This window comes from Molothrus aeneus, chromosome 29 (genome assembly GCF_037042795.1).
Source record: "Molothrus aeneus isolate 106 chromosome 29, BPBGC_Maene_1.0, whole genome shotgun sequence".
Lineage (NCBI taxonomy): Eukaryota > Metazoa > Chordata > Aves > Passeriformes > Icteridae > Molothrus > Molothrus aeneus.
Genome location: NC_089674.1, coordinates 3,522,587 through 3,549,355, shown reverse-complemented (window position 1 = coordinate 3,549,355; position 26,769 = coordinate 3,522,587). Strand labels below are relative to the sequence as shown.

The 26,769-nt window shown below is 59.7% G+C and overlaps 2 protein-coding genes across 3 annotated transcripts; both read right to left on the bottom strand.

Moving 5' to 3' along the window:
* Positions 1-373: 373 nt before the first annotated feature.
* On the bottom strand, positions 374-12,014 carry FHIP2B (FHF complex subunit HOOK interacting protein 2B). Of its 2 annotated transcripts, XM_066567457.1 has the most exons (17): positions 11,945-12,014; positions 11,762-11,840; positions 9,027-9,196; positions 7,507-7,611; positions 7,304-7,426; positions 6,312-6,881; positions 6,030-6,226; positions 5,845-5,953; positions 5,535-5,611; positions 4,926-5,115; positions 4,248-4,408; positions 4,049-4,168; positions 3,143-3,233; positions 2,913-3,065; positions 2,227-2,367; positions 1,031-1,131; positions 740-955 (listed from the first exon to the last, which is right to left on the bottom strand). In XM_066567457.1, exons 1-17 carry the CDS (start codon positions 11,987-11,989, stop codon positions 850-852), a joined length of 2,538 nt encoding a protein of 845 aa, XP_066423554.1. In that variant the 5' UTR covers positions 11,990-12,014; the 3' UTR covers positions 740-849. The 2 variants fall into 2 exon arrangements, with proteins under 2 accessions (XP_066423555.1, XP_066423554.1); XM_066567458.1 differs by lacking the exons at positions 1,031-1,131; positions 7,304-7,426; positions 7,507-7,611; ... (1 more) ...; positions 11,762-11,840; positions 11,945-12,014 and adding an exon at positions 7,172-7,199 and having other exon boundaries at positions 374-955.
* A 735-nt stretch (positions 12,015-12,749) lies between these two features.
* On the bottom strand, positions 12,750-26,698 carry LOC136567710 (actin filament-associated protein 1-like 2). The gene is made up of 17 exons (XM_066567402.1): positions 26,428-26,698; positions 23,105-23,230; positions 22,436-22,510; positions 22,274-22,329; positions 21,630-21,765; positions 21,338-21,558; positions 20,337-20,516; positions 19,212-19,295; positions 18,641-18,725; positions 17,854-18,071; positions 17,543-17,667; positions 17,350-17,467; positions 17,123-17,231; positions 16,185-16,334; positions 14,710-14,864; positions 14,499-14,609; positions 12,750-13,224 (listed from the first exon to the last, which is right to left on the bottom strand). The coding sequence occupies exons 1-17, from the start codon at positions 26,441-26,443 to the stop codon at positions 13,198-13,200; spliced, it is 1,992 nt and encodes a 663-aa protein (XP_066423499.1). The 5' UTR covers positions 26,444-26,698; the 3' UTR covers positions 12,750-13,197.
* Between the last annotated feature and the right edge of the window lie 71 nt (positions 26,699-26,769).

Sequence of the window (26,769 nt, the reverse complement as noted above, 5' to 3'; positions counted from 1 at the left end):
GGGGAGTTGGGTTTGGGGGGAAATGGGGATGGGTTTGGGGGTGTTTTTGGGAATATGCAGAGTGGGGGTTTTGGGGGTGTTTGGGGGAAAACGGGGAGTGGTTTTGGGGAAAATAGGGAATGGGTTTGGGGGCAAAATGCAGAGTGGGTTTGGGGGTGTTTGGGGGAAAATGCAAAGTGGTTTTGGGGTGTTTGGGGGAAAATGGGGAGCAGGGTTTTTGGGACATGGGGAGTGGGGCTTTGGAGGTGTTTGGGGGAAATGGGGAGTGGGTTTGGGGATGTTTGGGGGAAAATAGGGTGTGGGATTTTGGGGTGTTTGGGGGGAAATGCAGAGTGGGGTTTGGGGGTGTTTGTTTGGGAAGGGGCACAGGAGGTGGTGCTGAGTCACAGCTTTATTGGAGCAGAGTCCCATCACCCTGGGGAGGGGCTTTGCGGGGTCTGGGGGCACAGACCCCCACCAGAGCACACACACGTGTCACACACACCCACAGACATGTCACACATGTCACACTCCCCCTGCCACAGAGCCAGGGCAGGGGACAATCGAGTCCTTGCAGCTGAGTTGGGGGGTGCTCTGTCCCACACACCCCATTATTGCCTAAAAATTCCCTGCTGGAGCCTTGGGGGGAGCAGGAACCACCACCCAGGAGGAGCCACGGCAGCCAGCACCCCGCACCCAGCACGGGGACGTGGCGACACCTCGGGGCTGGCCAAGGTGACAGCGAAGGACTCGGCGCCTCCTCATCCTCCCGCCAGCTCCTTCCCGCGGAGCCACGGCCATTCCTGGCTCCTGCAGGGCCACCGGGGCGTGGGCAGGGCCATCCCCAAGAGGGGCAGCTCGGGGAGGGGCTCAGGGTGGCCCCTCGGGTGGGCCCTTGACCAGGGCGATGGCAGCCAGCTCCTTGCAGAACTCCTCCAGCACCACCACGCCCTTGAACAGCACCGTGTGATCCATCCTGCGGGGACACCAGCGACTGAGGGCGTCCGTGGGGCACAACCCCTCCCCAAAAGGGCATTGTTGGGGGACTCACTGCTCTCCTGGCACCAGCCCCAGGAGCTGCCGGCGCACCAGGAGCAGCTTGGCCCTGGCGTGGGGCACGCGCTGGAGCCGCTGCATCAGCTCCCCGATCACCTGGGGAGGGAGCAGAGGGTCACCCCCTGGGAGAGCCTGTCTGAAATATCCCTCATGTGCCTCACCATCGTCACTGGGGAGACCACAGACAAAACAAAACCCCCAATGTCTGCTGATCCTGTAGGGGGAAAGTCGTGCCCGAGACCTGAGGGCGTTGCCAAGCCATTGTTTCCACAGGTGTTGTTTGCTGTGTGCTGCACTGAGCCCAATGAGGAGAAGAAGAAGGGGGCACCATGCCCTGTGTGCAACAACAGCCCTGGGAGCTGTCCCAGCTCTCGGCCTGGCTGGGCTTCTCCTGAGTTCAGGTGGTCCCCCCACAGCAGACCCTCAGCTGTTTTACAAGCACCGTGACAGACAGACTGAGATGTGAGGAGCCTCCTTATCAAGGACTGAGACACGGAACCCCCGTGTGAAAAGGCCCCTCTGCTCCTCCCAAGGACTGAGACACGGAACCCCCGTGTGAAAAGGCCCCTCTGCTCCTCCCAAGGACTGAGACATGGAACCCCCATGTGAAAAGGCCCCTCTGCTCCTCCCAAGGACTGGGACTGAAACCCCCAGCCCGGGGCAGGTGTGTGGGGGACCAAAGCTGACCAAAGCGAGATGTTTGCCTGCAGGTTGTGACCGCTGGACCACAACAACAATGGCTCTCATTTACTGCTGAGAGCATGGACTACCTGTCACATCTATTCCTTATTGTATCTGTTTCCCCCCCCTCACAATTTTCAACAGAATTATCATAATAAAAACCTCTGAGTTAGAGAGAGACTTCGAGATCTCCCCGACAGAACAGGCGGATCCTCGACTGGACTGGACCAAAGGACTTTGTCTCCATGTTTGGTAGCTCTATCCCCCTCTTTCTCTCTCTTTTTTCTCTCTCTTTCTCTCTCCCTCAATCCCTCAGTCTCATTTTGCTGTGGTCACTCAATAAAGGTGCATTTGTTTTGATTATCCCTGCAAACCCCCTGTGCCGTGTCGGTTTTTGCACCCTCAGATCACCCCATGAACCCTCACAAACCCCGTTTGTAAGAACAGATCGTGACACCCGCCCGGCCAGGGGGTGTCCCCGTGTCCCCAGAGCCCCGAGGGTGACGTTACCCTGACGAGGACGGAGAAGAGCGAGCGGCAGCCGGGGGCCAGGTTGAGGTAGGGGTCCAGCAGGTACTCGTGCAGGTGAGGGTGGGGGAAGGCGGCCAGCTGGGACAGCACCGAGGTCACCTGCAGGTTCAGGCTGTAGGGCTGGCATGGGGGAGGACGCTTAGGACCTTGGGTGACCCCCCAACGTTCCCTCATCCTCACCAAGGCAATGCTTTAGGGCACTTTGTCCCCATGATGGGGGTCCTGGGGGGAACACGGGGGTGTAGGGCTGGGATGGGGAGGGACACTCAGGAGCTGGGGTGACTCCACCATCCCCTCATTTGGAACCCATTCCCACCAAGGTGATGCTTTTGGGCACTTTGTCCCCATGATGAGGGTCCTGGGGGGAACATGGGGGTGTGTAGGGCTGGGATGGGGAGAGACACTCAGGACCTTGGGTGACTCCTCCATCTCCTTGTTCTGAACCCATCCCCACCACGCTGATGGTTTTGGGCACTTTGGCCATGATGGGGGTCCTGGGGGGGCACAGGGGGGTGTAGGGCTGGGATGGGGGGGATGCTCAGAACCTTGGGTGACTCCTCCATCCCCTCATTCTGAGCCTGTCCCCACCAAGGGGATGGCTTTGGCCACTTTGTCCATGATGAGGGTCCTGGGGGGCACAGGGGGGCTCAGGGGGCACCCAGTACCTGATCCAGGATCCTGCTCATCCGGTCAAACAGCACCTTGAGGAAGTGTCCCTCGTAAAAAGCCACTCCAGGGTGACAGGAGTGACAGGAGTCCAGGGGCCGAGGGGATGAGGGCCACCCCCACGGGGCAGCGCTGGCACGGCACGCCTGGACCTGCCCAGGGGGGACAGCAGGTGAGAGCCAGGGTGGGCACAGCCGCCAACAGGCTGGGGACACCCTCAGGCACCCACCATGGCCAGGGCATCATGCACGTAGGTGTCGTATCCGCCCTCCTCCATGCACGACGAGGTCTTGGCCTCCTCGGGGACCAGGCACAGGAAGCTGGAAGAGAGGGAGGAGAGGATGGGTGCTGGGGAAGATGGAACAGGAAAGCCTTATCAATGTGATTGTCTGGCAAAAGATTTGGAGAATATGGAAACTGTAAGTGAGATTGAAATGAAAGCAAGCTTTGAGATCCCTCAGTTACTGAACAACTGGAAAACAATGGTGTGGCTGGCTGAAGGTGATCCCCTTTTGATGGAACAACACCCTCTGCTTGCAGACAGGCCCAAGGGTCAGAGCAGACCCTGCCAGCTTGGCAGAAGGGCCCAAAGAGGAGTTTGTAGGGTTTAAAATGGAACACAGTGTGGTGATGTAGTGATTCTTATAGGCTGTATGTAAATGCTGTAGGATTTGTATCTTGTACTGGATTGGTTAGTGGGAATCAGAATATTCAACACAGAAGAAGATTTATGGTGCTGTAACGGGAACCTCGCTCTCTTACCCCTTTTACTCCCTTACTCTCTCACCCTCTCATCCTCTCTCCCCCTCTCCTCTCTCAGTCCTGCTCTGAGCTGTGCCTGGCAGCTCCCAGCAGGGCCCTGCCCCCAGGCCCTTGGCAATAAACCCCAAATTCCCCACATGGCTGCAGAGATCTCTTGTGTCCGTCTGTCCCCACCATCCTACCCCCCCATGCTCCAACAGATGGGGAGGGGGATGCAGCCCCCCCACTCCAGCCCAGCCCCTCCAAAAAGCTGATCCACTTATCATCATCCTTATCATTAAGAAGCTAGGAACCAGCATTCGCCTTTAAAGCTAAAGAAAGAGGGTTTCCTCCCCTCCTTAATGATATTCCTCAACCAAACCCCAGCCCCTACCTGCTCACCACCTCGCTCACTCGCCCCTTCCCTGACGGGGCTGATGCTGGGGAAGGATTTTTTGTCACCCCAAAGCTGTCTGGGAATCCATCGGTGAAATAGGGATCCTCCTCCAGGTCCCTGTGTGGGGTCAGCATTAGGGGGGCGGGCAGTGAGTGGGGGGCACCCCCCTGGCCCTGCCCCAGCCCCTCTTGCTCACAGCCCGTCCTCCTCGGGGTCCATCTCGGGGGGCCCGCGCTCCTCGGGGCCGCGCTGCAGGTACGCCCTGGCCTCCAGGTTCCTCAGCACCAGGTTGTGAGCCACGTGCTCGTGGGGCTTCCTCAGCAGCTCCTCGAAGAGCCGCAGGCTGGCCAGGCTGATCTGGGTACAGGCAGCAGGGTCAGACTCTGGCCAGGCTGATTTGGGCACGGCCAGCAGGGTCAGACCCTGGCCTGGCTGATTTGGGCACGGCCAGCAGAGTCAGACCCTGGCCTGGCTGATTTGGGCACAGCCAGCAGGGTCAGATCCTGGCCAGGCTGATCTGGGTACAGGCAGCAGGGTCAGACCCTGGCCAGGCTGATTTGGGCACGGCCAGCAGGGTCAGACCCTGGCCAGGCTGATCTGGGCACAGCCAGCAGGGTCAGACCCTGGCCTGGCTGATTTGGGCACGGCCAGCAGGGTCAGAGCCCTGGCCAGGCTGATTTGGGCACAGCCAGCAGGGTCAGACCCTGGCAGGGTGGCCAGGCTGATTTGGGCACAGCCAGCAGGGTCAGACCCTGGCCAGGCTGATTTGGGCACAGCCAGCAGGGTCAGACCCTGGCCTGGCTGATTTGGGCACGGCCAGCAGGGTCAGACCCTGGCACTGCCAGCCCTGGCAGCCCAGCCCAGGTGAGCTCACCTCGTCGCTCAGGTGGTCACAGCGCTCGATGAGCTGCGCCCGCAGGGGGTGGGGGGCGTCCCCGGGGGTCTCGGGGTGCCGGTGGGGCCCCAGCAGGAAGAGCACGAGGCGGTGGAGCAGGGTGGGAGAGCGGAGCTGCCTCACTGTGCCCGTCAGCACGGCCGTGGCGCCCAGCACGGCCAGCTCCGACCTGTGGCGTGGGAGGGGGGGTTTGTCCAGGGAAAAGGGGGAACCCCCCCTGCTCCTGGCTCTGAGGGGGTCCTGAAGGGCAGAACCCCCCAGCTGGGGTTGGGGTGGTTGTCCAGGGATAAAGGGCAACCCCCTGCTCCTGGCTTCCAGGGGATCCTGAGGAGCAGAAAGCCCCAGCTGGGGTTGGGGTGTTTGTCCAGGGAAAAGGGGAACCCTCCCCACTCCTGGCTCTGAGGGGGTCCCCATTCCAGCTGGGGTCAGGGTGTTTGTCCAGGGAAAAAGGGAATCCCCCCTTCCTGGCTCTGAGGGGGTCCTGAGGAGCAGAAAGCCTCAGCTGGGTTCAGGGTGGTTGTCCAGGGAAAAGGGGGAACCCCTCCACTCCTGAGGGGGTCCTGAGGAGTAGAACAAGGGGTCACTCACATCTGCAGGAGCTGGGGCTGCAGGATGCCCTGGAAGAATTTCTCCTCCACGGCCTCGCTGATGCCACCGGCCACGAGCTGGGGGGACAAAGGGGCTGAGAGTGGGGACCCCCCAGGACGAGACACAGCCTTAAATGGCACCCCAGGAGGTTTAGGGTGGATTAGGCAGAATTTCTCCACGGAAAGGGTGATTGGGTGTTGGAATGGGGCTGCCCAGGGAAGTGGTGGAGTCGCCATCCCTGGAGGTGGCACTCGGTGACAAGGATCAGGCACCAATTAACTCCCAGATTAACGAATCCTGTGCTTCTCACCGGGTGGGCGCCCATCACCAGCTCATCCAGGAAATCCAGCCAGCCCAGGAACTCAGCCAGGCTCTCCTTGCCCGGGAAACCGCCGTCCCCAGCGCCATCCCCCTGCGACCTGCGTGGCACAGAGAACGTGTGGCTGTGACACCGCCTGGGTGGCGCCTGCCACCCCCAGCCTGGCACCCCCTCACCTCCAGCTGGCCCTGTCCATGCTGAGGACATCAGCAGGGTCGGTGCCAGCGGGCACGGCGCTGTAGAGGTCGCAGAGGTGCCCCACGAGCAGCTGGCACAGGGCAGTGCCCCGCGCCAGGCAGGTGGCAGCCGCCTCCTGGGCCAGCCCCGCCAGCAGCAGCACGTTCTCCCGAGCCTTCAGCGCCACCCGGCTCTTCTGCGAGGAAGAGGAGGAGGACACGGGGGTGGCCAAATGCCTGGCAGTGCCCTCTGTCCCCGAGGTGCCACCCCTGAGGCCGTACCTTGCTCCTGCACAGTGCCACCAGGCAGGTGACGAGGTTGCTGTCCCTGCGTGGCGGGGAGGGCTGGGCTGGAGGGCAGCTGGCACTGGTGCCTGGGGGATGCCCCAAATGCTCTTCCTTGGGCATGGAGCTGGCAGAGGTGCCTGGGGGATGCCCCAAATGCTCTTCCTTGGGCATGGAGCTGGCAGAGGTGCCTGGGGGATGCCCCAAATGCTCTTCCTTGGGCATGGAGCTGGCAGAGGTGCCCAGGGGATGCTCCAAATGCTCTTCCCTGGGGGTAGAAATTGCAGCAGTGCCCGAGGGATGCCCCAAAGGCTCTGCCCTGGGCATGGAGCTGGCAGTGGTGCCTGGGGGATGCTCCAAATGCTCTTCCTTGGGAGTAGAAATTGCAGCAGTGCCCGAGGGATGCTCCAAACCCTCTGCTCTGGGGGTAGACATGGCAGTGGTGCCCAAGGGATGCTCCAAACCCTCTGCCCTGGGCATGGAGCTGGCAGCAGTGCCCAAGGGATGCTCCAAACCCTCTGTCCTGGGGCTCTCTGGGGCTCTCCTCCCGTTCAGGACGCTCTTTCCCTGGAGAGGAAGAGGAGCAGCAAAGCATTGCAGCCATCACCTTCCTCCTCCTCACCCTGAGGAGCTTTATGGCAGGGAGGAGGCTGCAAAGGGGGTCCCAAACCTCAACTGGGGGATCCCAAATCCCACTGGGGACCCCACAGTGTCCCAGCTGCAGGATGTAGGGCAGCAGGCTGGGATCGTGCTGGAGCCTAAACCCCACTGGGGACCCCACAGTGTCCCAGCTGCAGGATGTAGGGCTGGGATCCTGCTGGGTCCCAAATCCCGCTGGGGACCCCACAGTGTCCCACCTGCAGGATGTAGGGCAGCAGGCTGGGGTCCTGCTGGATCCCAAATCCCACTGGGGATCCCACAGTCCCACCTGCAGGATGTAGGGCAGCAGGCTGGGGTCCTGCTGGAGCCTAAATCCCACAGTGTCCCACCTGCAGGATGTAGGGCAGCAGGCTGGGATCCTGCTGGATCTTGGAGCAGAGCACAGCGGTGAACTGCACCTCCTCCCTCTCCGTGCCAGAGCCCAGGCGGTCCCCGCTGAGCTGGAGCAGCTTCTGGGGGGCAGAGCAGGGCATGTGGGGGTGCTGGGGGTGTCACCCGTGGGTGTCACCCCCTGGGGACAGGGGCAGCTCACCTGCACGGGCCGGTGCACGTTGAGGTAGTGCAGGAGCGGGTGCTGCAGCTGCCCCAGCAGGCGGCTGAAGAAGAGCAGGACCTGCTGCCTCATCCCGGGGGGATACTGGGACAGGGACAGGGACAGCAATCAGCCACATCCCTGATTTCCATGGAAATCACCCCAAACAATCCCCCGGATCCCTTCAAATGTGGCATTCATATTGTCTGGAAAAATCCCTTCACACAGGATCCTTCTCCTGGGAAGCTGAGAAGCCTCAGAGAAAAGGAAAACAATTCTGATCTCATTTGCTTCTCCTCTGTCTTGCTCGTCTGGATGTGTTTGGAGATTGTTTCATTGGATTCTGCTATGAATTATTTTTCACTCATTAGCCAATCAAGGCCAAGCTGTTTTGGGACTCTGGAAAGAGTCTGGCACATAGATATTTTAAAAATAAAAATAAAAATAAAAATAAATTAAAAAAAAAAAGGAAAAATAGTCTGGCACACTGATATTTTTAAAATAAATAAAAATAAAAATAAAAATAGAAATAGAAATAAAAATAAAAGAAAAAGAAAAAGAAAAAGAATCTGGCACACAGATATTTTTAAAATAAAAATAAATAAAAATAAAAATTAAAATTTAAAATAAAAAAATAAAAAGAAAAATAGTCTGGCACACAGATATTTTTTAAATAAATAAAAATTAAAATAAAAATTAAAATAAAAATACAGATAAAAATAAAAACATCTGCTACTTGGCTTTGCAGGATGAGGTGCCAGCTATTTCCCATTTCCCAGCACCCCAAAACCCCAAATCCTCCTGGGTGTGAAAGGACCAGCGTGTTTGCACCTCTACTTGAATAAAAATCTATTTCTGTTGCTATTATTAGCAGCAAAGGGGCAGCAGAGCCATTATATTTGTTATAGATTTGGCCAATATTTACTTTTTTTCCACACCTGGCACTTCATCCTGCAAAGCCATGTGCCAGATGTTTTTATTTTTACTTTTTAAATGTCTATTTTAATTTTAATTTTAATTTCAATTTTATTTTTAATTCCTGCAAAGCCAAGTGCCAGATGTTTTTAGTTTTACTTTTTAAATGTCTGTTTTAATTTTATTTTTAATTCCTGCAAAGCCAAGTACCAGATGATTTATTTTTACTTTTTAAATGCCTGTTTTAATTTTAATTTTAATTTTAATATATCTGTGTGCCACATATTTTTATAAAAACCCTTCCTGTGCAAGCAGGGATGCACTGAGGTGCAAGCTCCCGGAAAGGATCCCAGTGGGGAACTTGAGACCCCCAAGACCCTCCCAAAAAAGCGCCAAGTTTTCCCTCACAAAAACCCAATTTTCCCCAAAAAAAGCCAATTTTTCCAAAAAGCCCCCAAGCCCTGTGACCACCTCCCACTTCACAAACTCCAATTCTCTGTAAAAATGCTCCAAAATTCAAATTATCGAGGGCCACCAGGTAAAGCAGCTGGAAAAGGCCGCGGCTTCGGCCTCTCCCGAGGGATTTTCCCGATTTCCCGCCTCACCTCTGCCTTTCCCAGCGTTCCCAGGGTTTCCAGGAGTTTGTGCTGGAGCAGGAACTCGAGGCACGGCCCCGTGTCCCCCGGCGGGCGCTGCCGCTCCTCGTGCACCAGGATGTCCAACATCTGCCGCAGGCGCCACGGGATGTCCGTCTGTCGCGCCGGAACGCTCTCGTCTGTGGGGTTTGGGGATTTGGGATCGGGGATTTGGGAATTCAGGGGTTCAGGGATCTGGGAATGGGGGATTGGGGGATTTGGGGGTGCAACATCTGCTGCAGGCGCCACGGGATATCTGTCTGTTGTGCCGGAACGCTCTTGTCTGCGGGGTTTGGGGATCAGGGATTTGGGGATTCAGGGATCAGGGATTCATGAGTTCAGGGATTCAGGGATTTGGGGATCCAGGGATTTGGGGATTCAGAGGTTCAGGGATCTGGGAATGGGGGATTGGGGGATTTGGGGGTGCAACATCTGCCACAGGCGCCACGGGATGTCCGTCTGTCGCGCCGGAACGCTCTTGTCTGTGGGATTTGGGGATTTGGGATTGGGGATTTGGGGTTCGGGGATCAGGGATTGGGGATTTGGGGATCAGGGATCCAGGGCTTCAGGGATCTTGGAATTCAGGGGTTCAGGGGTTCAGGGATTTGGGATTGAGGGATCAGGCATTTGGGAATTCAGGGATACTGGGATCCAGAGATTTGGGGATTCAGGGATTGGGGATTCAGAGGTTCAGGGATTTGGGGATCTGGGGATTCAGGGATTTGGGGATCCAGGGATTTGGGGATTCAGAGGTTCAGGGATCTGGGATTGGGGGATTTGGGGGTGCAACGTCTGCCGCAGGCACCACGGGATATCTGTCTGTTGTGCCGGAACGCTCTCGTCTGCGGGGTTTGGGGATTTGGGAATTCAGGGGTTCAGGGATCTGGGAATGGGGGATTGGGGGATTTGGGGGTGCAACATCTGCCGCAGGCGCCACGGGATGTCTGTCTGTCGTGCCAGAACGCTCTCGTCTGTGGGATTTGGGGATCAGGGACTGGGGATTTGGGGTTCGGGGGTTCGGGGATCAGGGATTGGGGATTTGGGGATCAGGGATCCAGGGCTTCAGGGATATGTGAATTCAGGGATTCTGGGATTCAGGGGTTCAGGGATTTGGGATTGAGGGATCAGGCATTTGGGAATTCAGGGATTCAGGGATACCGGGATTCAGAGATTTGGGGATTCAGGGATTGGGGATTCAGGGGTTCAGGGATTCGGGCATTCGGAGATTTGGGAATTGAGGGGTTCAGGGATCTGGGACTGGAGGATTCAGAGATCCATGGATTTGAGGATTGGGGGATTCAGGGCTTCGGAGATCAGGGATCCAGGGATTTGGGCGTTCAGGGATCGGGGATTGAGGGATTAGGGGATTGAGGGATCCAGGGATTTGGGGATTCAGAGATGGGGGATTCAGTGATCAGGGATTTGGGGGATCCAGGGATTTGGGGATTCAGAGATCAGGGATTCATGAGTTCAGGGATTCGGGGATTTGGGGATCAGTGATCAGGGATTCAATGGTAGCTGGGGATTTGGGGATTCAGGGGTTCAAGGATTTGGGGATCTGGGGATTTGGGGATCCAGGGATTCGGGGGTTCAGGGACTCGGAGACCTGGGGATTTGGGGAATCAGGGATTTGGGGATTCAAGGATTCAGGGATCTGGGGATCCAGGGATTTGGAGATTCATGGATCCAGGTAATCATGGATTCAGGGATTCAAGGATGGGGGGTTGTGGCGGGGTCCCCCCCGGGCACAGCAGCGGGAGGGATGCCCCGGTGAGGTGCCAGCCGTGCCAGCGGGGCTCTGCCAGGGGTTTCCCCTGATCCGTGCCATCCCTAAACCCTGCTCCTCCGGAGCGGGAACAACGCTAGATGGCAATGTGAGGATGGAACCGCTGCTTCCGCTCCGGCCTAGGACGCTGCCGGACGTCCCGCTCCTCCCGCCGCCGTTCCGTTCCTCCGGTGGGCACCGGGGACCCCCGGGCAGAGCGGGCACCGGGATCCGTCGGGCAACCGAGGCCGGAGCTCTCCCGGGGCTTCCAAAGGGACGTGTCCCAGCCTGTGCCGGGAGTGTCCCAGCCTGTGCCGGGAGTGTCCCCAGCCTGTGCCGGCAGTGTCCCCAGCCACCCCAAACCTTCCGTGCCGACCCCACCGCGCTGCCCGGGGGGCTCAGGGGCTGCGCAGGGCAGAGAACCCCGCGGGGGTAAAACCTGCCGGGGATTGGGAAGGGGCTCCCGTCCCCGTCCCCACGTGCCAGGGCAGCCACAGCGCACCGGGTCCCATGGCAGGGGGCAGGGATTTGTCCCAGGACACGGGGTCCTGTCCAGGGACATGTCCCCTGCCCCAGGGCACAGTATCATTCCTAGGCCGGGGACCCCGTTTTAGGGCACAGGGACCCTCTCCAAAGACACACGGTCCCTTCCCAGGACATGGGATCGTGTCCCAGGGATTGGGGTCCCGTCCTAGAGCACTGCGACCCCCCCTCCTTGGGCACAGAGCCCTCATTCCCGTTTTCAGGACACCCTATTTTAGGATACAAGGAACCTCTCCTAGGACACGACAACTCTGTTCCCACACCACAAGGACTTTATTCCCACCTGAGACCCCATCCCGGGGAAAAACGACTCCAGCCCGGGAAACGCGGAGCCCATCCCGGGACAAAAGCGCCCCAAGCCCGGGGCACCGGGACCCTCTCCCCGCACCCCACTCACCTGTGGCCTCCAGGTAGTAGCCGGTGATGCCCGTCCAGTGCTCGGTGAAGGCTTCCAGCAGGTCCACGCTGGGCTCCCGCTGCTCACACCGGGATCGGGGTCAGGCGGGCACGGAATCCCCCGGTCCCGGTCCCGGTCCCATTCCCGGTCCCGTTCCTCCCGCGTGCCCCCGGTCCCGCTCACCGTCTCCACCGCCTGCTGCAGCAGCGCTCCCAGCCGGCTGAGCATGGCTGGGACCCCCGGACCGGCCCCGGTCCCGGTCCCAACCCCGCTCCGGCCCCGGCCCCGCCCGCGCCGCCGGCCCCGCCCGGTCCCGCCCCCGGCGGCTCCGCGGCCGCTCCCGGCGGGATGGGCCGGGCTGGCAGCGAGAAGGGCGGGGGACGGAGGGGTTGGGAAGGAGTCTCAGCCCTAAAATTGCTCCGCAGGCGGTTCTGGATGGGGATGGACCCAGGGCACCGGGTTGGGAACAAACCCCACACACCGCGGGGGGCATCAACTCACCTCGGATGGACCCCACAAATCCCTTCACCGGGATCAGGATAACCCCCGCAAACTCCTTCACCCAGGATCAGGATATCCCCCACAAACCCCTTCACTGGGATTGGGATTGACCCCACAAACCCCTTCACCGGGATCAGGATAACCCCCGCAAACTCCTTCACCAAGATGGGGATGGACCCCAAAAACTCCTCGCACCAGGATCAGGATACCCTCAAAAACTCCTTGAGATCAGGACTGATCCCACAAACCCCTTCACCTGGATGGAGCCCATAAACCCCTTTAACAGGATGGGGATTGACCCCACAAATTCCCTCCCTGGGATCAGGCATAACCCCACAAACCCCTTCACTGGGATGGGGATGGACCCCACAAACCCCTTTAGCAGGACGGAGCCGCACTCACCAGGATAAGGACAAGGACACCCCCCTCACCCCACTTCCCAGCTCACCCTTTCCCATAAAACCCAAGTATTATTCATTTTTTTTAATTCTCTAAAAAAAAAAAAAAAATCAAAATAAACATTTCTCCAATCAAACCAAGCCCTGACAAGCACAGCTGTTGGAAAAGCACCCAGGGCCCAGCCCGGGTCCCGCTGGCTCCAGGGAATGGAATCGGATCCCTCCCAAATAAATCTGTGTCCCCCGGGGTTTGTCCACACCCATCCCTGGAAATTCGGGGTGGGCCCACACTGGGGACAGAGCCAGCAGCTCCTGGAGGTGTGCACCCCAAAAAGGAGGTGGGGATGCAGCAGGGAGAGGCAGGAGACCCCCGGCTGGGGAGCTGATATGTGTGCATCGATATATCTGGATATAAAAATAGATGTGCGTAGTGGTAGCGTTGATACTGGTGGGTAAAAGTCGAATTCCAGGCTGGTCCCAGGCTGGTCCTGCACGATCCACGCGCGGCCCGACGCTCTCTGGGAGACTCCGTGGTGCTCACATCGCAGATTTCATCTCCCACTCCTGGATAAATTAAATTGTGGGGGGTCAATCCCTCATTTCCCTGTTGTGTAGGATCCCCTAAACCCTTCTGTCCTGGATTGCCAAGCAAATTGTGTTCAATTCCCCATCTGCATGGCAGCTGTCTCCTGTTCATGGGCAGTTTTCCTTATCTCTTCCACACCCACTCCTCCCTCTGGGGAGACATCTGCTGATAAGAGGCCATTGAATGTCCCTGCATGGCTGATAAAAACTGCAGCATCCCATTGGGAGATGTGAGCCCAGAGGGAGGAGCCAAACATTCCTACCCGGATATAATCTGGAGATCCTGGAACACCAGCCAAGCATTCCTACCTGGATATAATCTGGAGATTCTGGAACACCAGCCAAGCATTCCTACCCGGATATAATCTGGAGATTCTGGAACACCAGCCAAGCATTCCTGCCTGGATATAATCTGGAGTTTCTGGAAATACAGCATGGCTTTTCTCCACTGGATTCCCAGAGGAGCAGCAGCTGCCTCTCCTTCCCCTGGATCTTCAGAGGAAGAGACTCCACCCTTCTCCAGGATCCCTGCTCCAGCAGAACCAGCCCTGGCACTGCAGGAGGGCTGAGCCACAATTCCAATGGTTCTGCTGCCCACACCCTGACCCACAGGGTGTCAGGCTGGGTTCTGACTCTGGCAGTGTTGGTTTGGTCACTGCATTGTTTATTTTATCTTTTTATTTTCTTCCCTAATAAAGAACTGTTATTCCTGCTCCCATATTTTTTGTCTGAGAGTCCCTTAATTTAAAATTTATAGCAATTTGGAGGGAGGGGGTGTCGCAGACATCTTTTATGAAAAATCCTTTCCTTAGGATTTTTTCTCCTAAGAAGCTGAGAGGCCTCAGGAACAAAATGTAACCAATGGTTATCTGCTGCTGTGGAATACAACAGGTGGATCTGTGATTGGTTTCATGTGGTTGTTTCTAATTAATGGCCAATCACAGTCAGCTGGCTCGGACAGAGAGTCCGAGCCACAAGCCTTTGTGATCATTCCTTCTTTTCTATTCTTAGCTGGCCTTCTGATGAAATCCTTTCTTCTATTCTTTTAGTAGAATTTTAATGTAATATATATCATAAAATAATAAATCAGCCTTCTGAAACATGGAGTCAGATCCTCATCTCTTCCCTCATCCTCAGACCCCTGTGAGCACGGTCACAAAGGGGGTTTTACATTTTTTACATTTCAGGGGAGGCTCCTGCCTTCCTCAGCAGACACCTGGCTTTCCAAACCGAGACACCTAATCCAGAATTACCTTTGTCTTCCTCATCACATTTCCCTTCCCTGCCACGACCGGGGATGGCGGCGGCCTCAGGGCGCTCCTGGCTGACGTGGTGCGCTTCAGCAGCGGCCTGAGGAACGACCCCTGAGGGAAAAACAGCACAAAAAGGGTGAGAGATTCCCTCCAAACCTCGCTATCTCTGTAATTCAGGGGATCCTTTAATTCAAACCTCGGTGTTCCCCACCTCGGAGCCAGCTGAGCTGGCGGTGGCAGCGATGTGACCCTTGAGGGACTTCCCGAGGCTCAGCAGGTTCATCTCGGAGCCGGCTCTCAGCCTGCCCTGCACGGCCCTCTCCAGCGGCCCCACCTGCTGCTCCAGCTTGGGAAAGGCTCTGTGCCCTGCAAGGACAGAATGGGCAGTGCCCAGCCAGGAGTGGGCAGTGCCCAACCCAGAGTGGCCACAGAGTGGGCATTGCCCGGCTGGGAGTGGGCAGAGAGTGGGCAGTGCTCAACCCCAGAGTGAGCAGTGCCCTGCCAAGAGTGGGCAGTGCCTGACCCAGAGTGACCCCAGAGTGAGCAGTGCCCGGCCCACTGTGGGCAGTGCCCTGCCAAGAGTGGGCAGTGCCCAGCCCAGAATGGGCAGTGCCTGACCCAGAGTGACCCCAGAGTGGGCAGTGCCTAGCCAGGAGTAGGCAGTGCCCACCAGGAGTGGGCAGTGCCCGGCCAGGAGTGGGCAGTGCCCGGCCCAGAGTGACCCCAGAGTGGGCAGTTCCCAACCCCAGAGTAGGCAGTGCCCATCCAGGAGTGGCCACAGAGTGGGCAGTGCCTGACCCCAGAGTGGGCAGTGCCCAGCCAGGAGTGGACAGTGCCTGGCCCAGAGTGCAGGAAAAGAATTTTGTATTTGCTGAGAAATGCCCCAATGAAGTCAGGAGTGATGCATCTGACTCCATGTTCTCACTATTTTATGATACTATATTATGTTAAAGAATACTATTCTAAACTATACTAAAGAATACAGAAAAGATACTCAATGCTCAAAAGATAATAATGAAAACTCCTGACTCTTTCCAGAGCCCTGACACAGCTTGGCCCTGATTGGCCAAAAGAGTGAAAACAACTCCCAGCAGAATCCAATGAAACAATCACCTGTGGGTAAACAATCTCCAAACACATTCCAAAGGAGCAAAACACAGGAGAAGCAAATAAGATCAGAATTGTTTTCCTTTTTCTCTGAGGCTTCTCAGCTTCCCAGGAGAAAAATCCTGGGCGAAGGGATTTTTTCAGAGAATGTGAATGCCACAACAGAGTGACTAAATTATCTTTTGTCTTTTTAAAAAGGAAAAGACAATCTCTCTTTAATTAGAAAAAAAGACACTTCATAGGACTTTGGGGACTTTACTTCAAACTGAAGGACAGCCAGTGAGACAGAAGCTAAAAAGTCTCACTCAAGCAATTTACTAGAAAAAGAAGAGAACAAAAGAATAAATGTTTTTTGTAGGGTGTTTTACTAGGAGTGAGAGATTTTTGCCCTCAGCTCAGGTTTTCTCTGTAAAGAGCTTTGTCATTTTGCCTTCCCTTAAAACTTTTCTGCTTCTAACACTACTACAGAAGCCATCTTGCTGATTTTATGCTATTTTAGGTGTGAAATATTTCTCTGAGAGCTCACAAGACCTGTCTGGAAGAGACCATAACATCCCCAGAGCCCCTGCGTGCTCCTACCGACGAGGACCTCGAGCCCTTCCCGCGTGCCCCTCGTCTGGGGCAGGGTCAGGGTGTGCTGGGACGGGCACAGATCCCGGCTCTGCAGGCTGGGGCTGTCCTGGGGCAGCTGGGCACTGGCAGGCCTGGCCTGGAGAGCTGGGGAGGGAGGGAAGAGGAGGCACGGTCAGGAGGAAGGGAAGGGAAGGGAAGGGAAGGGAAGGGAAGGGAAGGGAAGGGAAGGGAAGGGAAGGGAAGGGAAGGGAAGGGAAGGGAAGGGAAGGGAAGGGAAGGGAAGGGAAGGGAAGGGAAGGGAAGGGAAGGGAAGGGAAGGGAAGAAGAGGGAGGGTCCAGAGGAAGAGAAAGGATGGTGGGAAGGAGGGGAATAGAAAGAATGATCAGGATGAAGGGAAGAGAAAGGCTGATGAGGAAGGGAAGAGGAGGGAGGATCAGGAGGAGGGGCAGGGGAAGGAAGGGAGAGTAAGGGTGATGGGGAAGAGAAGAGAAGAGAAGAGAAGAGAAGAGAAGAGAAGAGAAGAGAAGAGAAGAGAAGAGAAGAGAAGAGAAGAGAAGAGAAGAGAAGAGAAGAGAAGAGAAGAGAAGAGAAGAGAAGAGAGAAGAGAAGAGAAGAGAAGAGAAGAGAAGAGAAGAGAAGAGAAGAGAAGAGAAGAGAAGAGAAGAGAAGGTGGGAAGGAAGGAAAGAACAGGGAGGGTCTGGAGAAAGAGAAGAGAAAGGATAATCAGGAGGGAGGGTGAGGAGGAAGGGCAGGAAGGAGGGTGAGGAGGAAAGGCAGGGGAAGGATGCTCAGAGGACAGAGCAGAGGAGGGACACTGGGGAGAAAGGGAAGAGAAAGGGTGATCAGGAGGAAGGGAAGAGGAGGAACGCTGGGGAGGAAGAACAGGGGAAGGACACAGAAATCCCAGCTCTGGGGAAGGTGGGCACACCCCGCCCCTCTCACCTGCGTGCGCGGGCCGGGCACCGCCCGGGGCGGCGCTGCTGGCACCGCTGGGCACGGCAGACGCGGGTCTCGGGCGCTGCCCCTGCGCTGCCCGGTCCAGGCTCTGCTGCTGCCGAAGGAAGGCCGAGAGAAGCCCGTGGGCAAGGGGATGGTGGAGTGGGAGTGGGAGTGGATCCCCCCGCGCTGAGGGGCACGAGTGGGGGGCACAGACCCCCGGCAGACGTTACCAGCTGCTGCAGCCGCTCCGCGTTGGAGTAGAGACGTTTGGGGGTCTCAGCTGGTCCCTGCCCGAAGGGATCGTCCATGTAGGCGTTGGGGGTGGGCACCCGGCGCAGCAGGAGCCCCCTGAGGGCAGAGGGGTCGCGTTACCCCCGCACCCCACCCGGAGCGGGAGGGCCGGGGGGTCCCCAAGGTCCTTACCCGGCAGCGGGGCGGCTGCTCGGCCTGGGGGGTCTCGGGGGGGGCCCGTCGCCCTTCTTTGGCTCTGCTCCTCCCCTGGCCTGCAGGGTCTTCAGCCACACTTCCCTTTCCTCGTCCGAACGGGCCTGGGGGGGGCAGGGGCTGGGCTCAGGGGGTGCCCCCGGGGCAGGGTCTGGGCTCAGGGGTGCCCCCAGGAAGGGTCTGGGCTCGGGGGTGTGTGACAGGACAGGATCTGGGCTCAGGGGTGCCCCCTTAGACAGGGTCCAGGTGCCCCCCAGGAGTGACTCGGGGGTACCCTGCCGGTCCCTCACCTGCAGCAGGGCGAGCTCCCGGCCGCGCTGGGCGATTCGGATCCGGAGGTTTTGGGGGGATCCGGCGGCCGCCCCGGGGGTCACCTCGCAGCCGTCCAGGCGCAGGGCGCACACGGGGCGCTGGGCAGCGCCGGGCTCCGGGAACATGCGCAGGGCTCCGTGCCGGACCGCGCACCACAGGCGCTGCCAGCGGCCCCGCAGCCGCACGGCCAGGAACCCTGCGGGCACCCGGTCAGCGGCACCCCCAAATCCCGGCCCCTCGCAGCCCCCCACGGGGGCGGCACCCCCAAACCCCGGCCCGGCACCCCCGACCCCTCGCAGCTCCCCCAAAACCCCGGCCCTTTGCAACCTCGCCCGGGGACAGCACCCCCGAGCCCCGGCCCCTCGCAGGTACCCCCCAAACCCCGGCCCTTTGCAGCCCCCCACGAGGGTGGCACCCCCCAAAACCTCGGCCCTTTGCAGCCCCCCCAAACCCCAGCCCTTTGCAGCCTCCACCGAGGGCGGCACCCCCAAAACCCCGGCCCCTCACAGCTCCCACGGGGGGCGGCAACCCCGGAACCCCGGCCCAGCACCCCCCCCCGAACCCCGGCCCTTTGCTGCCCCCCCCGAGGGTGGCACCCCCAAAACCCCGGCCCGGCACCCCCGGCCCCTCGCAGGTACCCCCCAAACCCCGGCCCTTTGCAGCCTCGTCCGGGGACAGCACCCCCCGAGCCCCGGCCCCTCGCAGGTACCCCCAAAACCCCGGCCCTTTGCAGCCCCCCGACCCCCAGCCCCTCGCAGCCCCCACCTCCTTTGGCGTCCTCTCCGGGCCGCGGGCTGCGGGCCGGGCTCTGCCGGCAGCGATTCTCATCCTCCTCTTCCTCCTTGCCGAGCTGGGGTGCGGCAGGCTCAGAACCCAGCTGGGTGGGGTCTCAGCCCCCTGCACCCTGACCCCCTCCCCAAAAGGAGTGCGGGATTTGGGGTTGGGGTGTATTCCTGAGCCCGACCCCCTCCCCAAAAGGAGTGCGGGATTTCGGGTTGGGGTGTATTCCCGACCCCCTCCCCAAAGGAGTGCGGGATTTGGGGTTGGGGTGTATTCCTGACCCCCTCCCCAAAGGAGTGCGGGATTTGGGGTTGGGGTGTATTCCTGACCCCCTCCCCAAAGGAGTGCGGGATTTCGGGTTGGGGTGTATTCCCGACCCCCTCCCCAAAAGGAGCCCAGGATTTGGGGTTGGGGTGCACTCCTGACCCCCTCCCCAAAAGGAGCCCAGGATTTGGGGTTGGGGTGCACTCCTGACCCCCTTCCCAAAAGGAGCCCAGGATTTGGGGTTGGGGTGTATTCCTGAGCCACTCCTGAGTTTCCCAGGGGACAAACTCACCCTGCTGAGCCTCGAGGAAGGCGGTGCGGGGACACTGAGCGCTGCCAGCCCGCTCGGGGCATCGCTGCTCACCTCCTCGATCACCTGCAGAGCCAAACGGGCAGCGCTGCACCCCTCGCTCCCGCTCCTCACAACCCCAAAAAGGGAATGGGGACACACCCCGGGAGCACCTGAGCAGGGCTGCGCCCCCATTTCCCCTGTGGGAATCTACGGAATCAGAGGGGTTTGGGAAAGCTGCAAAAGGCCTCAGAGACAGCAGAACTGTGAGTGGAGCTGAGCAGCAGCCATGAGATTGGGCAGCAGAAAAATTATTTAAACTGTAGAAAAGCAAAGACAACTAGAACAATGGTCTGTGTATTAACACTTGTCTAGAATAACTCTCTAAACTACAGAAAAGTTTATCTAGAGAGATATTAGGAAGTTCTAAGCTTAATAATGGAGCTCTGTGCATTGTGTTTGAAGGCTCACAAGCAGGTATTGTATTTGAAATAAGCAAGCATTGTTTAACCAAAGGTACCTGTGCTTACAGTGGTTGGATAGAACTACTGTCAATGTGCTTCTGCTTTGTGGGATTGGTCAAAACACTTATAAAGTGAGCTGTAACATTAAGTTCTTTGATCTACTGCCTGGGATGTGAGCTGGTGGCATCTTCCCATTGTCATAACCATGGAATGAGGCTGATGCTGGAAAATCAAACAGCTCAAGGCACGTTCCCAGCAGCCCTGTCCTGTTTGTGATTTGTGCACAGCCCCCAGCTGGCGATAAAACTCTTAACCCTGGTGACCCTCTCCACCCCCATCCTATTTCCACTTCTGTCAGAACTCAGTGCATCCCTCTGGGTGTCCAGAGTTGCTCAGGACCCCCCCATGTACGCAGCCCAGAACACCTGTGGGTTTGATTTTGACCCCTGGAGCGAGTTGCCAGCTTTGTATGAGGACCGGAAAGTCACAGAAGTTTGAATAGTGTAATAATAAAATGATCACAGGGTGAAAATGTTGATTTTAGGATTTTTGGTATGGGGGTTGTGGAGACAAAGATGGAGGAACTTGGTGATTTATACAGAGCCCCCAGCCAGCGGCAGCCCCCTGCCCACCCCGCTCCTGCCCGGCGGCAACACCTCCAAACCTTCCTCCAGTCCTCGGCCTGCTGCCGGCTCTGGAAGCCGATGACCAGCACCTCTCCTGCTGTCCCTGTCACCTTCAGGGCGTGCGGCATCTTCTTGCCCCGCTTGTCCTTGGCGGTGACGCGGCAGCCGCGCAGGTCCAGCTCCAGCACGGGCTGCAGGTCAGCGGCGCACCTGAAACCCTGAGGGGGGCACAGCGGGGTCAGGGGGGCTCCGAGGGGCCAGGGGAGCCCCTCCATGCCTGTAGGAGTGAGGGGGGTGGGATGGTGGGGATGGATGGAGAGCAGAGATCTCTGCAGCCAGGTGGGGAATTTGGGGTTTATTGCAAAGGGCCAAGGGCAGGGCCCTGCTGGGAGCTGCCAGGCACAGCTCAGAGCAGGACTGAGAGAGGAGAGGGGGAGAGAGGATGAGAGGGTGAGAGAGCAAAAGGGTAAGAGAGCGAGGTTCCCATTCCAATACCATAAATCTTCTTCTGTGTTGAATATTCTGATTCTCACTAACCAATCCAGTACAAGATACAAATCCTACAGCATTTACATACAGCCTATAGAATCAGTACATCACCACACTGTGTTCCATTTTAAACCCTACAAACTCCTCTTTGGGCCCCTTCTGCCAAGCTGGCAGGGTCTGCTCTGACCCTTGGAGCTGTCTGCAAGCAGAGGGTGTTGTTCCATCAAAAGGGGATCACCTTCAGCCGGCCACACCATTGTTTTCCAGTTGTTCAGTAACTGAGGGATCTCAAAGCTGCTTTCATTTCAATCTCACTTATAGTTTCCATATTCTCAAAATCTTTTGCCAGACAATCATATTGATAAGGCTTTCCTGTTTCATCCTCCCCAACACTCCGCCTGTCTGTCTGTGTGTCTGTCCCCCCTGGATCACCTAAACTTGCTTTCATTTCAATCTCGCTTATATTCTCGACATCTTTTGCCAGACAATCATATTTATGAGGCTTTCCTGTCTCACCTTCCCCCTCCATGCCTCCATGCACCCTCCTCACCAGCAGCACGTGCTCCCTGACGATGAAGAGCTGCTTTGCCCACTGCCCGAGCCAGCGCTTCCTCCACAGGAACCCGCAGAGCTGCGCCTCGGGGCGCCCGGGGGGCTCGGCCTCGGCGCTGCAGCGCAGGTAATGAGCCCGGTCCTTCACCGCCTCCTCCTCCTCCTCCTCTTCCTCCTCTCCGTACGACTCGTAGTGGCTGCTGTCGCTGTCGCCGCCGCCTGGGAGCGGGGATGGGGTCAGGGCTGGGGAGGGCGGGGGGCGCTGGGGAGGGGGCGCGGGGGGTCCTCACCGGTTCTGCCGTGCCCGGGGGGTTCCGTGTCCTCGTAGGAGTCATCGGCCGGGGGGGCCGGGGGGGGCGGGGGTCTCGGGGGGGCGCCCGGCTCCTTGTTCTGGGGGTACAGGGGGGGTTCCAGATGTGTGGGAACCTCGCAGGGTCCGGGGGCGGGTGGGCACCAAAAAACCTTCCAGGCTGGTTGGAGCCTCGCTGCCAGCAAGGCTGGCCAGCGGTGCCATCGTGGGCATGGGATGGGCCCCCCTCTGCCACCCCCTGAGCCCCCTCTCTGCGCCCTCTCCCACCCCCTGAGCCCCCTCAGCCCCTCTCTGCCCCCTCTCTCAACCCCCTGAGCTCCCTCGGTGCCCGCCCTGAGCCCCCCCAGCCCCCCCAGCCCCTCTCTCATCCCCCTGAGCCCCCCAGCCCCTCTCTGCCCCCTCTCCCACCCTCCTAAGCCCCCCAGCCCCTCTGCCACCCCCTGAGCTCCTTCTGTGCCCCCTCTGCCACCCCCTGAGCCCCCCAGCCCCTCTCTGCCCCCTCTCCCATCCCCCGAGCCCCTCCAGCCCCTCTCTGTCCTCTCTCCCACCCCCTGAGCCCCCCAGCCCCTCTCTGCCCCCTCTCCCACCCTCCTGAGCCCCCCAGCCCCTCGTTTCCCCTCTCACCGCTCCGGGCGGGCTCGGCCGGGCTCTGCCTCCCGCTGCATCCGCGCTCCCGGAGCCTGCGGGGAAAAGCAGCAGTGGCAGCTCCGTGCCGGGGAGCTGAGGGGTCGGGGACCCCCCCAAAACACGCGTGGAGGAGGAGATGGGGAGGGGGGGGACACTCACCCGGGCTGGTCCGGCCCTGCGGGGGCCCCGGGGAGGGCGAGAGGCAGCGCATGATCATGTACTCGGCATCCTCTGCTGCGAGGGGGCAAGGCCCAGGGAGGGTCATGGACTCTCACTGGCCCAAATCACGTTCATACTCCTAACCCTGGTGACCCTGTGCACCCCCATCCCTGTAGGAGTGTCAGGGATGGTGGGGACGGAGGAAGATGAGAGATCTCTGCAGCCAGGTGGGGAATTTGGGGTTCATTGCAAAGGGCCAAGGGCAGGGCCCTGCTGGGAGCTGCCAGGCACAGCTCGGAGCAGGCCCAAAGAGGGAGAGAGGCAAAGGGAGTGGTAAAGAGGATGAGAGTGAGGTTCCCATTACAGTACAAGAAATCTTCTTCTGGTCATGGAATTTGGGGTTTATTGCAAAGGGCCAAGTGCAGGGGCCTGCTGGGAGCTGCCAGGCACAGCTCAGAGCAGGCCTGAGAGAAGAGAGGGGGAGAGAGGATGAGAGAGAGACTAAAAGAGGATAAGAGAGTAAGAGGGTAAGAGAGCAAAAACATAAGAGAGTAAAAGGGGCACCAGGGCGAAGTTCCCATTCCGATACCATAAATCTTCTTCTGCGTTGAATATTCTGATTCTCGCTAACCAATCCAGTACAAGACACAGCCCCAGCCCCGCACTCACCCGGGCCCTGCAGCCGCCCCAGCAGCTCCCACACCGAGCTCTTCTTGGCCCGAGCGGCGGCGCTGAGGCTCTCACGGTCCAGGAGGAGCAGGAAGGAGCGCAGGTCCGACAGCAGCTTGTCCAGGTCTGCAGGGGACAGCGACAGCAGCGTGACACCGCACACGCAGAGCACCGTGGGGGCTGCGCCGGCCCTGCCTCCTGCACTGGGCACGGCCGGGGGGTCCCCAATGCTGTGGGGGGTCCCTGATGCTGTGGGGGGTCCCCAATGCCATAGGGGGATCCCTGATGCTGTGGGGTGTCCCCGATGCCGTGGGGGTGTCCCTGATGCTGTGGGGTGTCCCCGATGCCAGGGGGTGTCCTCAATGCCATAGGGGGATCCCTGATGCTGTGGGGTGTCCCCGATGCCGTGGGGGTGTCCCTAATGCTGTGGGGTGTCCCTGATGCTGTGGGGTGTCCCCAATGCCATAGGGGGATCTCTGATGCTGTGGGGTGTCCCCAATGCCATAGGGGGATCCCTGATGCTGTGGGGTGTCCCCAATGCCATAGGGGGATCCCTGATGCTGTGGGGTGTCCCCGATGCCATGGGGTGTCCCCAATGCCTTGGGTTGTCCCTGATGCCATGGAGGGTCCCCAATGCTATAGAGGTGTCCCCGATGCCATAGGAGGATCCCAATTCCATGGGGTGTCCCCGATGCCAGGAGGTGTCCCTGATGCCATAGGGTGTCCCCAATTCCATGGGGTGTCCCCAATGCCATGGGGTGTCCCCGATGCCATAGAAGGATCCCAATTCCATGGGGTGTCCCCAATTCCATGGGGTGTCCCCGATGCCAGGAGGTGTCCCCCATGCCATAGTGTGTCCCCAGTGCCAGGAGGTGTCCCCGATGCCATGGCAGGTATGTGCCCGGTCCCACCAGCCCTGCCCTGCTGCGGCACCTGCCCCAGGCGGGCACAATGCGGCCATTGACGGGCGCGGGGGCACCGGGGGAGGATGAGGAGGGGGCCCTGCGGGGATGAAGGCTCCTCTGTTGTGCTCACAGAGCCGGTTTGTTCCCGGGTGCACCGGGGCAGCCGTGGGCGGGGGCTGCTGCTGCTGCTGCACGTGCGGAGGAGGAGGAGGAGGAGGAGGATGATGAGGAAGATGAGGAGGAGGAAGAGGAGCCCCGGCAGGCTGGAGCGGCTGATGAAGGCTGAAATGCCGAGGGTAGGGACAGGGGTCGGGGCTCAGCGCCAGGCGGGGAAGGACAGAGGGACAAGGAGCTGCTTTGTGCCCGCAGCAGGGACAGCGGGAGGGCCGGGCCAGCACCGCCGCCACCCCGCGGTGTCGCGAGGGACTCCGGGCAGGTCCCTCTGTCCCTCTGTCCCCGGTGGGGACAGTTTGGGGTCCGTGCAGGTGCTGCAGGGCAGGACCAGGAGTGCCCTCGGTCTGTCCCCGCTCCTGCAGGGCCCTCCCGCCCTGGGCGCCTCCGGGTGCCACCACCGCAGTGGGCAGATGTCCCTCGGTGCCCCGGGGTCACTGCCCGGCTCCCCCCGGGCTCTGGGAACAAACACCCACGGCCTGGCACCGGTGCCAGCTGTCCCCAGAGCACCCCGGGCCCTGCTGGAGCCCCTGTGCCACCGCACAGCTGGAAAGGGACAGTGCCAGTGAGGCCACCACCGGCCGATGCTGCACCTGCAGCGCCACAGGTGACCCCGACACCCCCAGATCCCCGAACTCCAAATTTCTATGGGTTAACAGGGATGAATCCCAAATTTCTTCCAGTTAATGGGGATTCATCCCAAATTTCTTCAGGTTAATGGGGATTCATCCCAACTTTCTCCGGGTTAACATGGATGAATCCCAAATTTCTTCCAGTTAACAGGGATGAATCCCAAATTTCTCCAGGTTAATGGGGATGAATCCCAAAATTCTCCAGGTTAACGGGGATGAATCCCAAATTTCTCTGTGTTAACGGGGATGTGGTGCACCCCAAAAAGGCGCTGGCACTCCCTGGGTGAGGCAGAGGAAGGAGCCCCCCGGTCACAGGGTCCCAGGGCCGGGTGACGCCCCCTCCCCTGCCCGGAGCTGCTGGCACCGGGGTCCCCCCGTCCCCTCCGCGCGTCCCCGGACGCGGAGCCCACACCCAGCCCGGGGGGAGAGGAAACATCTGGCAGCGCTGAGTCCGGGCCGAGCAACGCCGGAGCTGGGCCCAAACATCTGGATTTCCCTGGAAACCGGGGCAGGGAAGGGGGGGAAGAGCTCCCAGCGGGAAAAGCGGCGGGGGCTGGGGCAGGGGAGCGCTGGAGGGACCTGCGGGCGGCGTGGGGCACACGGGACTGTCCCCCCCTGGCCAGCGGGCCTGGCTCGTCCCCTCCCTCCCTTTCTGCTCTCCTCCGCCCAGGCTGAATTCCTCGGCAATGACATCTCCGTCCTCTCTCTCACCCTTTTGCCCTCGCTGCGCCCCCCCGCGCCCTCCCCCGGCCGCTGGGGCAGCGATCCGTGCCCAGCCGTGCCCAGCCGTGCCCGCAGCGGCTGCAGGGGCTGCCCTGAGCCCTGGCCCGGTGCCCGGTGCCCGCTGCCGTGCCAAGGGAAAGCGGCCGGGATGGAAAACATCAGCCTCGGTCTGCGGGGCGGGAGGAAAACGCCCCCCAAACACACACAGAGCGTCTCCTAGCAAAGCTCCCGCCCGCGGCACGGTGGCATCCTCATCATCATCATCCTCGTGCCGTCTTCCTCATCCTCGCGGCCCCGGGGATGCCATGGGAACGGCAGCACCCGGGTGATGCCAGCGCGGGCGGTGATTCGGGGCAGCCTTTTGGGGTTTTATCCGAGCCACGAGGCGCCCGGGGGGTGCGGGGGTGTGGAGGTGACCCGGGGGACCCCGGGGGTGGCTCGGGCCCAGCGCGGGATGACTCAGAGGAGGCTGCGGGGAGCTGCTCGCGGCCACAGCGTGACTCGTCATGTGCGGAGGCTCCAGGCCACGGCTGCAGGGTGGGGACGCTCCCCCCGCGGCTGCTGCACCCCCAAATTGCCCCTGGGAGGGGGCTGGAAGGGGCGCTGGGCCCCCCCAGCCTGACATGGCACCCCAATGTCGGGGGGACACCCCAATGTCGGGGAGGACACCCCAATGTCGGGGGGACACCCCGTCCCTCCTTCCCCTCCAGCTCTGACCCCGCAGCCCCCGCGCCTCCCACTCCCCCCTTTTCACCCCCTCCTCTTTTCCCGAACCCCCTTTTCCCTTCCCCGCTCCCACGGGCTCCCCCAGGGCTGAACCCCCCTTTTCCCCCCGGTTTGGGGTTGGTGCCCCCCGGCCTCGCATCCCTTCGGAGCCCCCCCCCCCCCGTACCTCGCTGCCGGGACATGGTGCGGGAGCGATCACATCGCGCCGGGACCGGGACCGGGATCCGGACCGGGATTGGGATGGGGACCAGGAGCAGGATTGGGATCGGGACCGGAATCGGGATCAGGACAGGGACCGGGATCGGGACTGGGATCTGGACTGGGATCGGGATTGGGATCTGGACTGGGATCGGGATGGGGACCAGGAGCAGGATTGGGATCGGGACCGGAATCGGGATCAGGACAGGGACCGGGATCACGATTAGGACAGGGACCGGGATCGGGATCGGGATCCTGACGGGGATCGGGATCGGGATCCAGACGGGGAACGGGATCGGGATGGGGAACA

Bases quoted from the DNA above. Each gene is read 5' to 3' on its own strand.
- FHIP2B (XM_066567457.1), bottom strand. From the start codon at position 11,989: ATGCTCAGCCGGCTGGGAGCGCTGCTGCAGCAGGCGGTGGAGACG. The intron at 11,841-11,944 runs GTGAGCGGGACC...CGGTGTGAGCAG, and splicing joins TGCAGCAGGCGGTGGAGACG to CGGGAGCCCAGCGTGGACCT. The intron at 5,116-5,534 runs GTGAGTGACCCC...CCCACGCCACAG, and splicing joins CAGCCCCAGCTCCTGCAGAT to GTCGGAGCTGGCCGTGCTGG.
- LOC136567710 (XM_066567402.1), bottom strand. The intron at 16,335-17,122 runs GTGAGAGGGGCG...GCCTCCTCTTCC, and splicing joins TGCCCGGCCCGCGCACGCAG to CTCCCTCCCCAGCTCTCCAG. The intron at 14,865-16,184 runs GTAGGAGCACGC...CTGTCCTTGCAG, and splicing joins AGGGCTCGAGGTCCTCGTCG to GGCACAGAGCCTTTCCCAAG.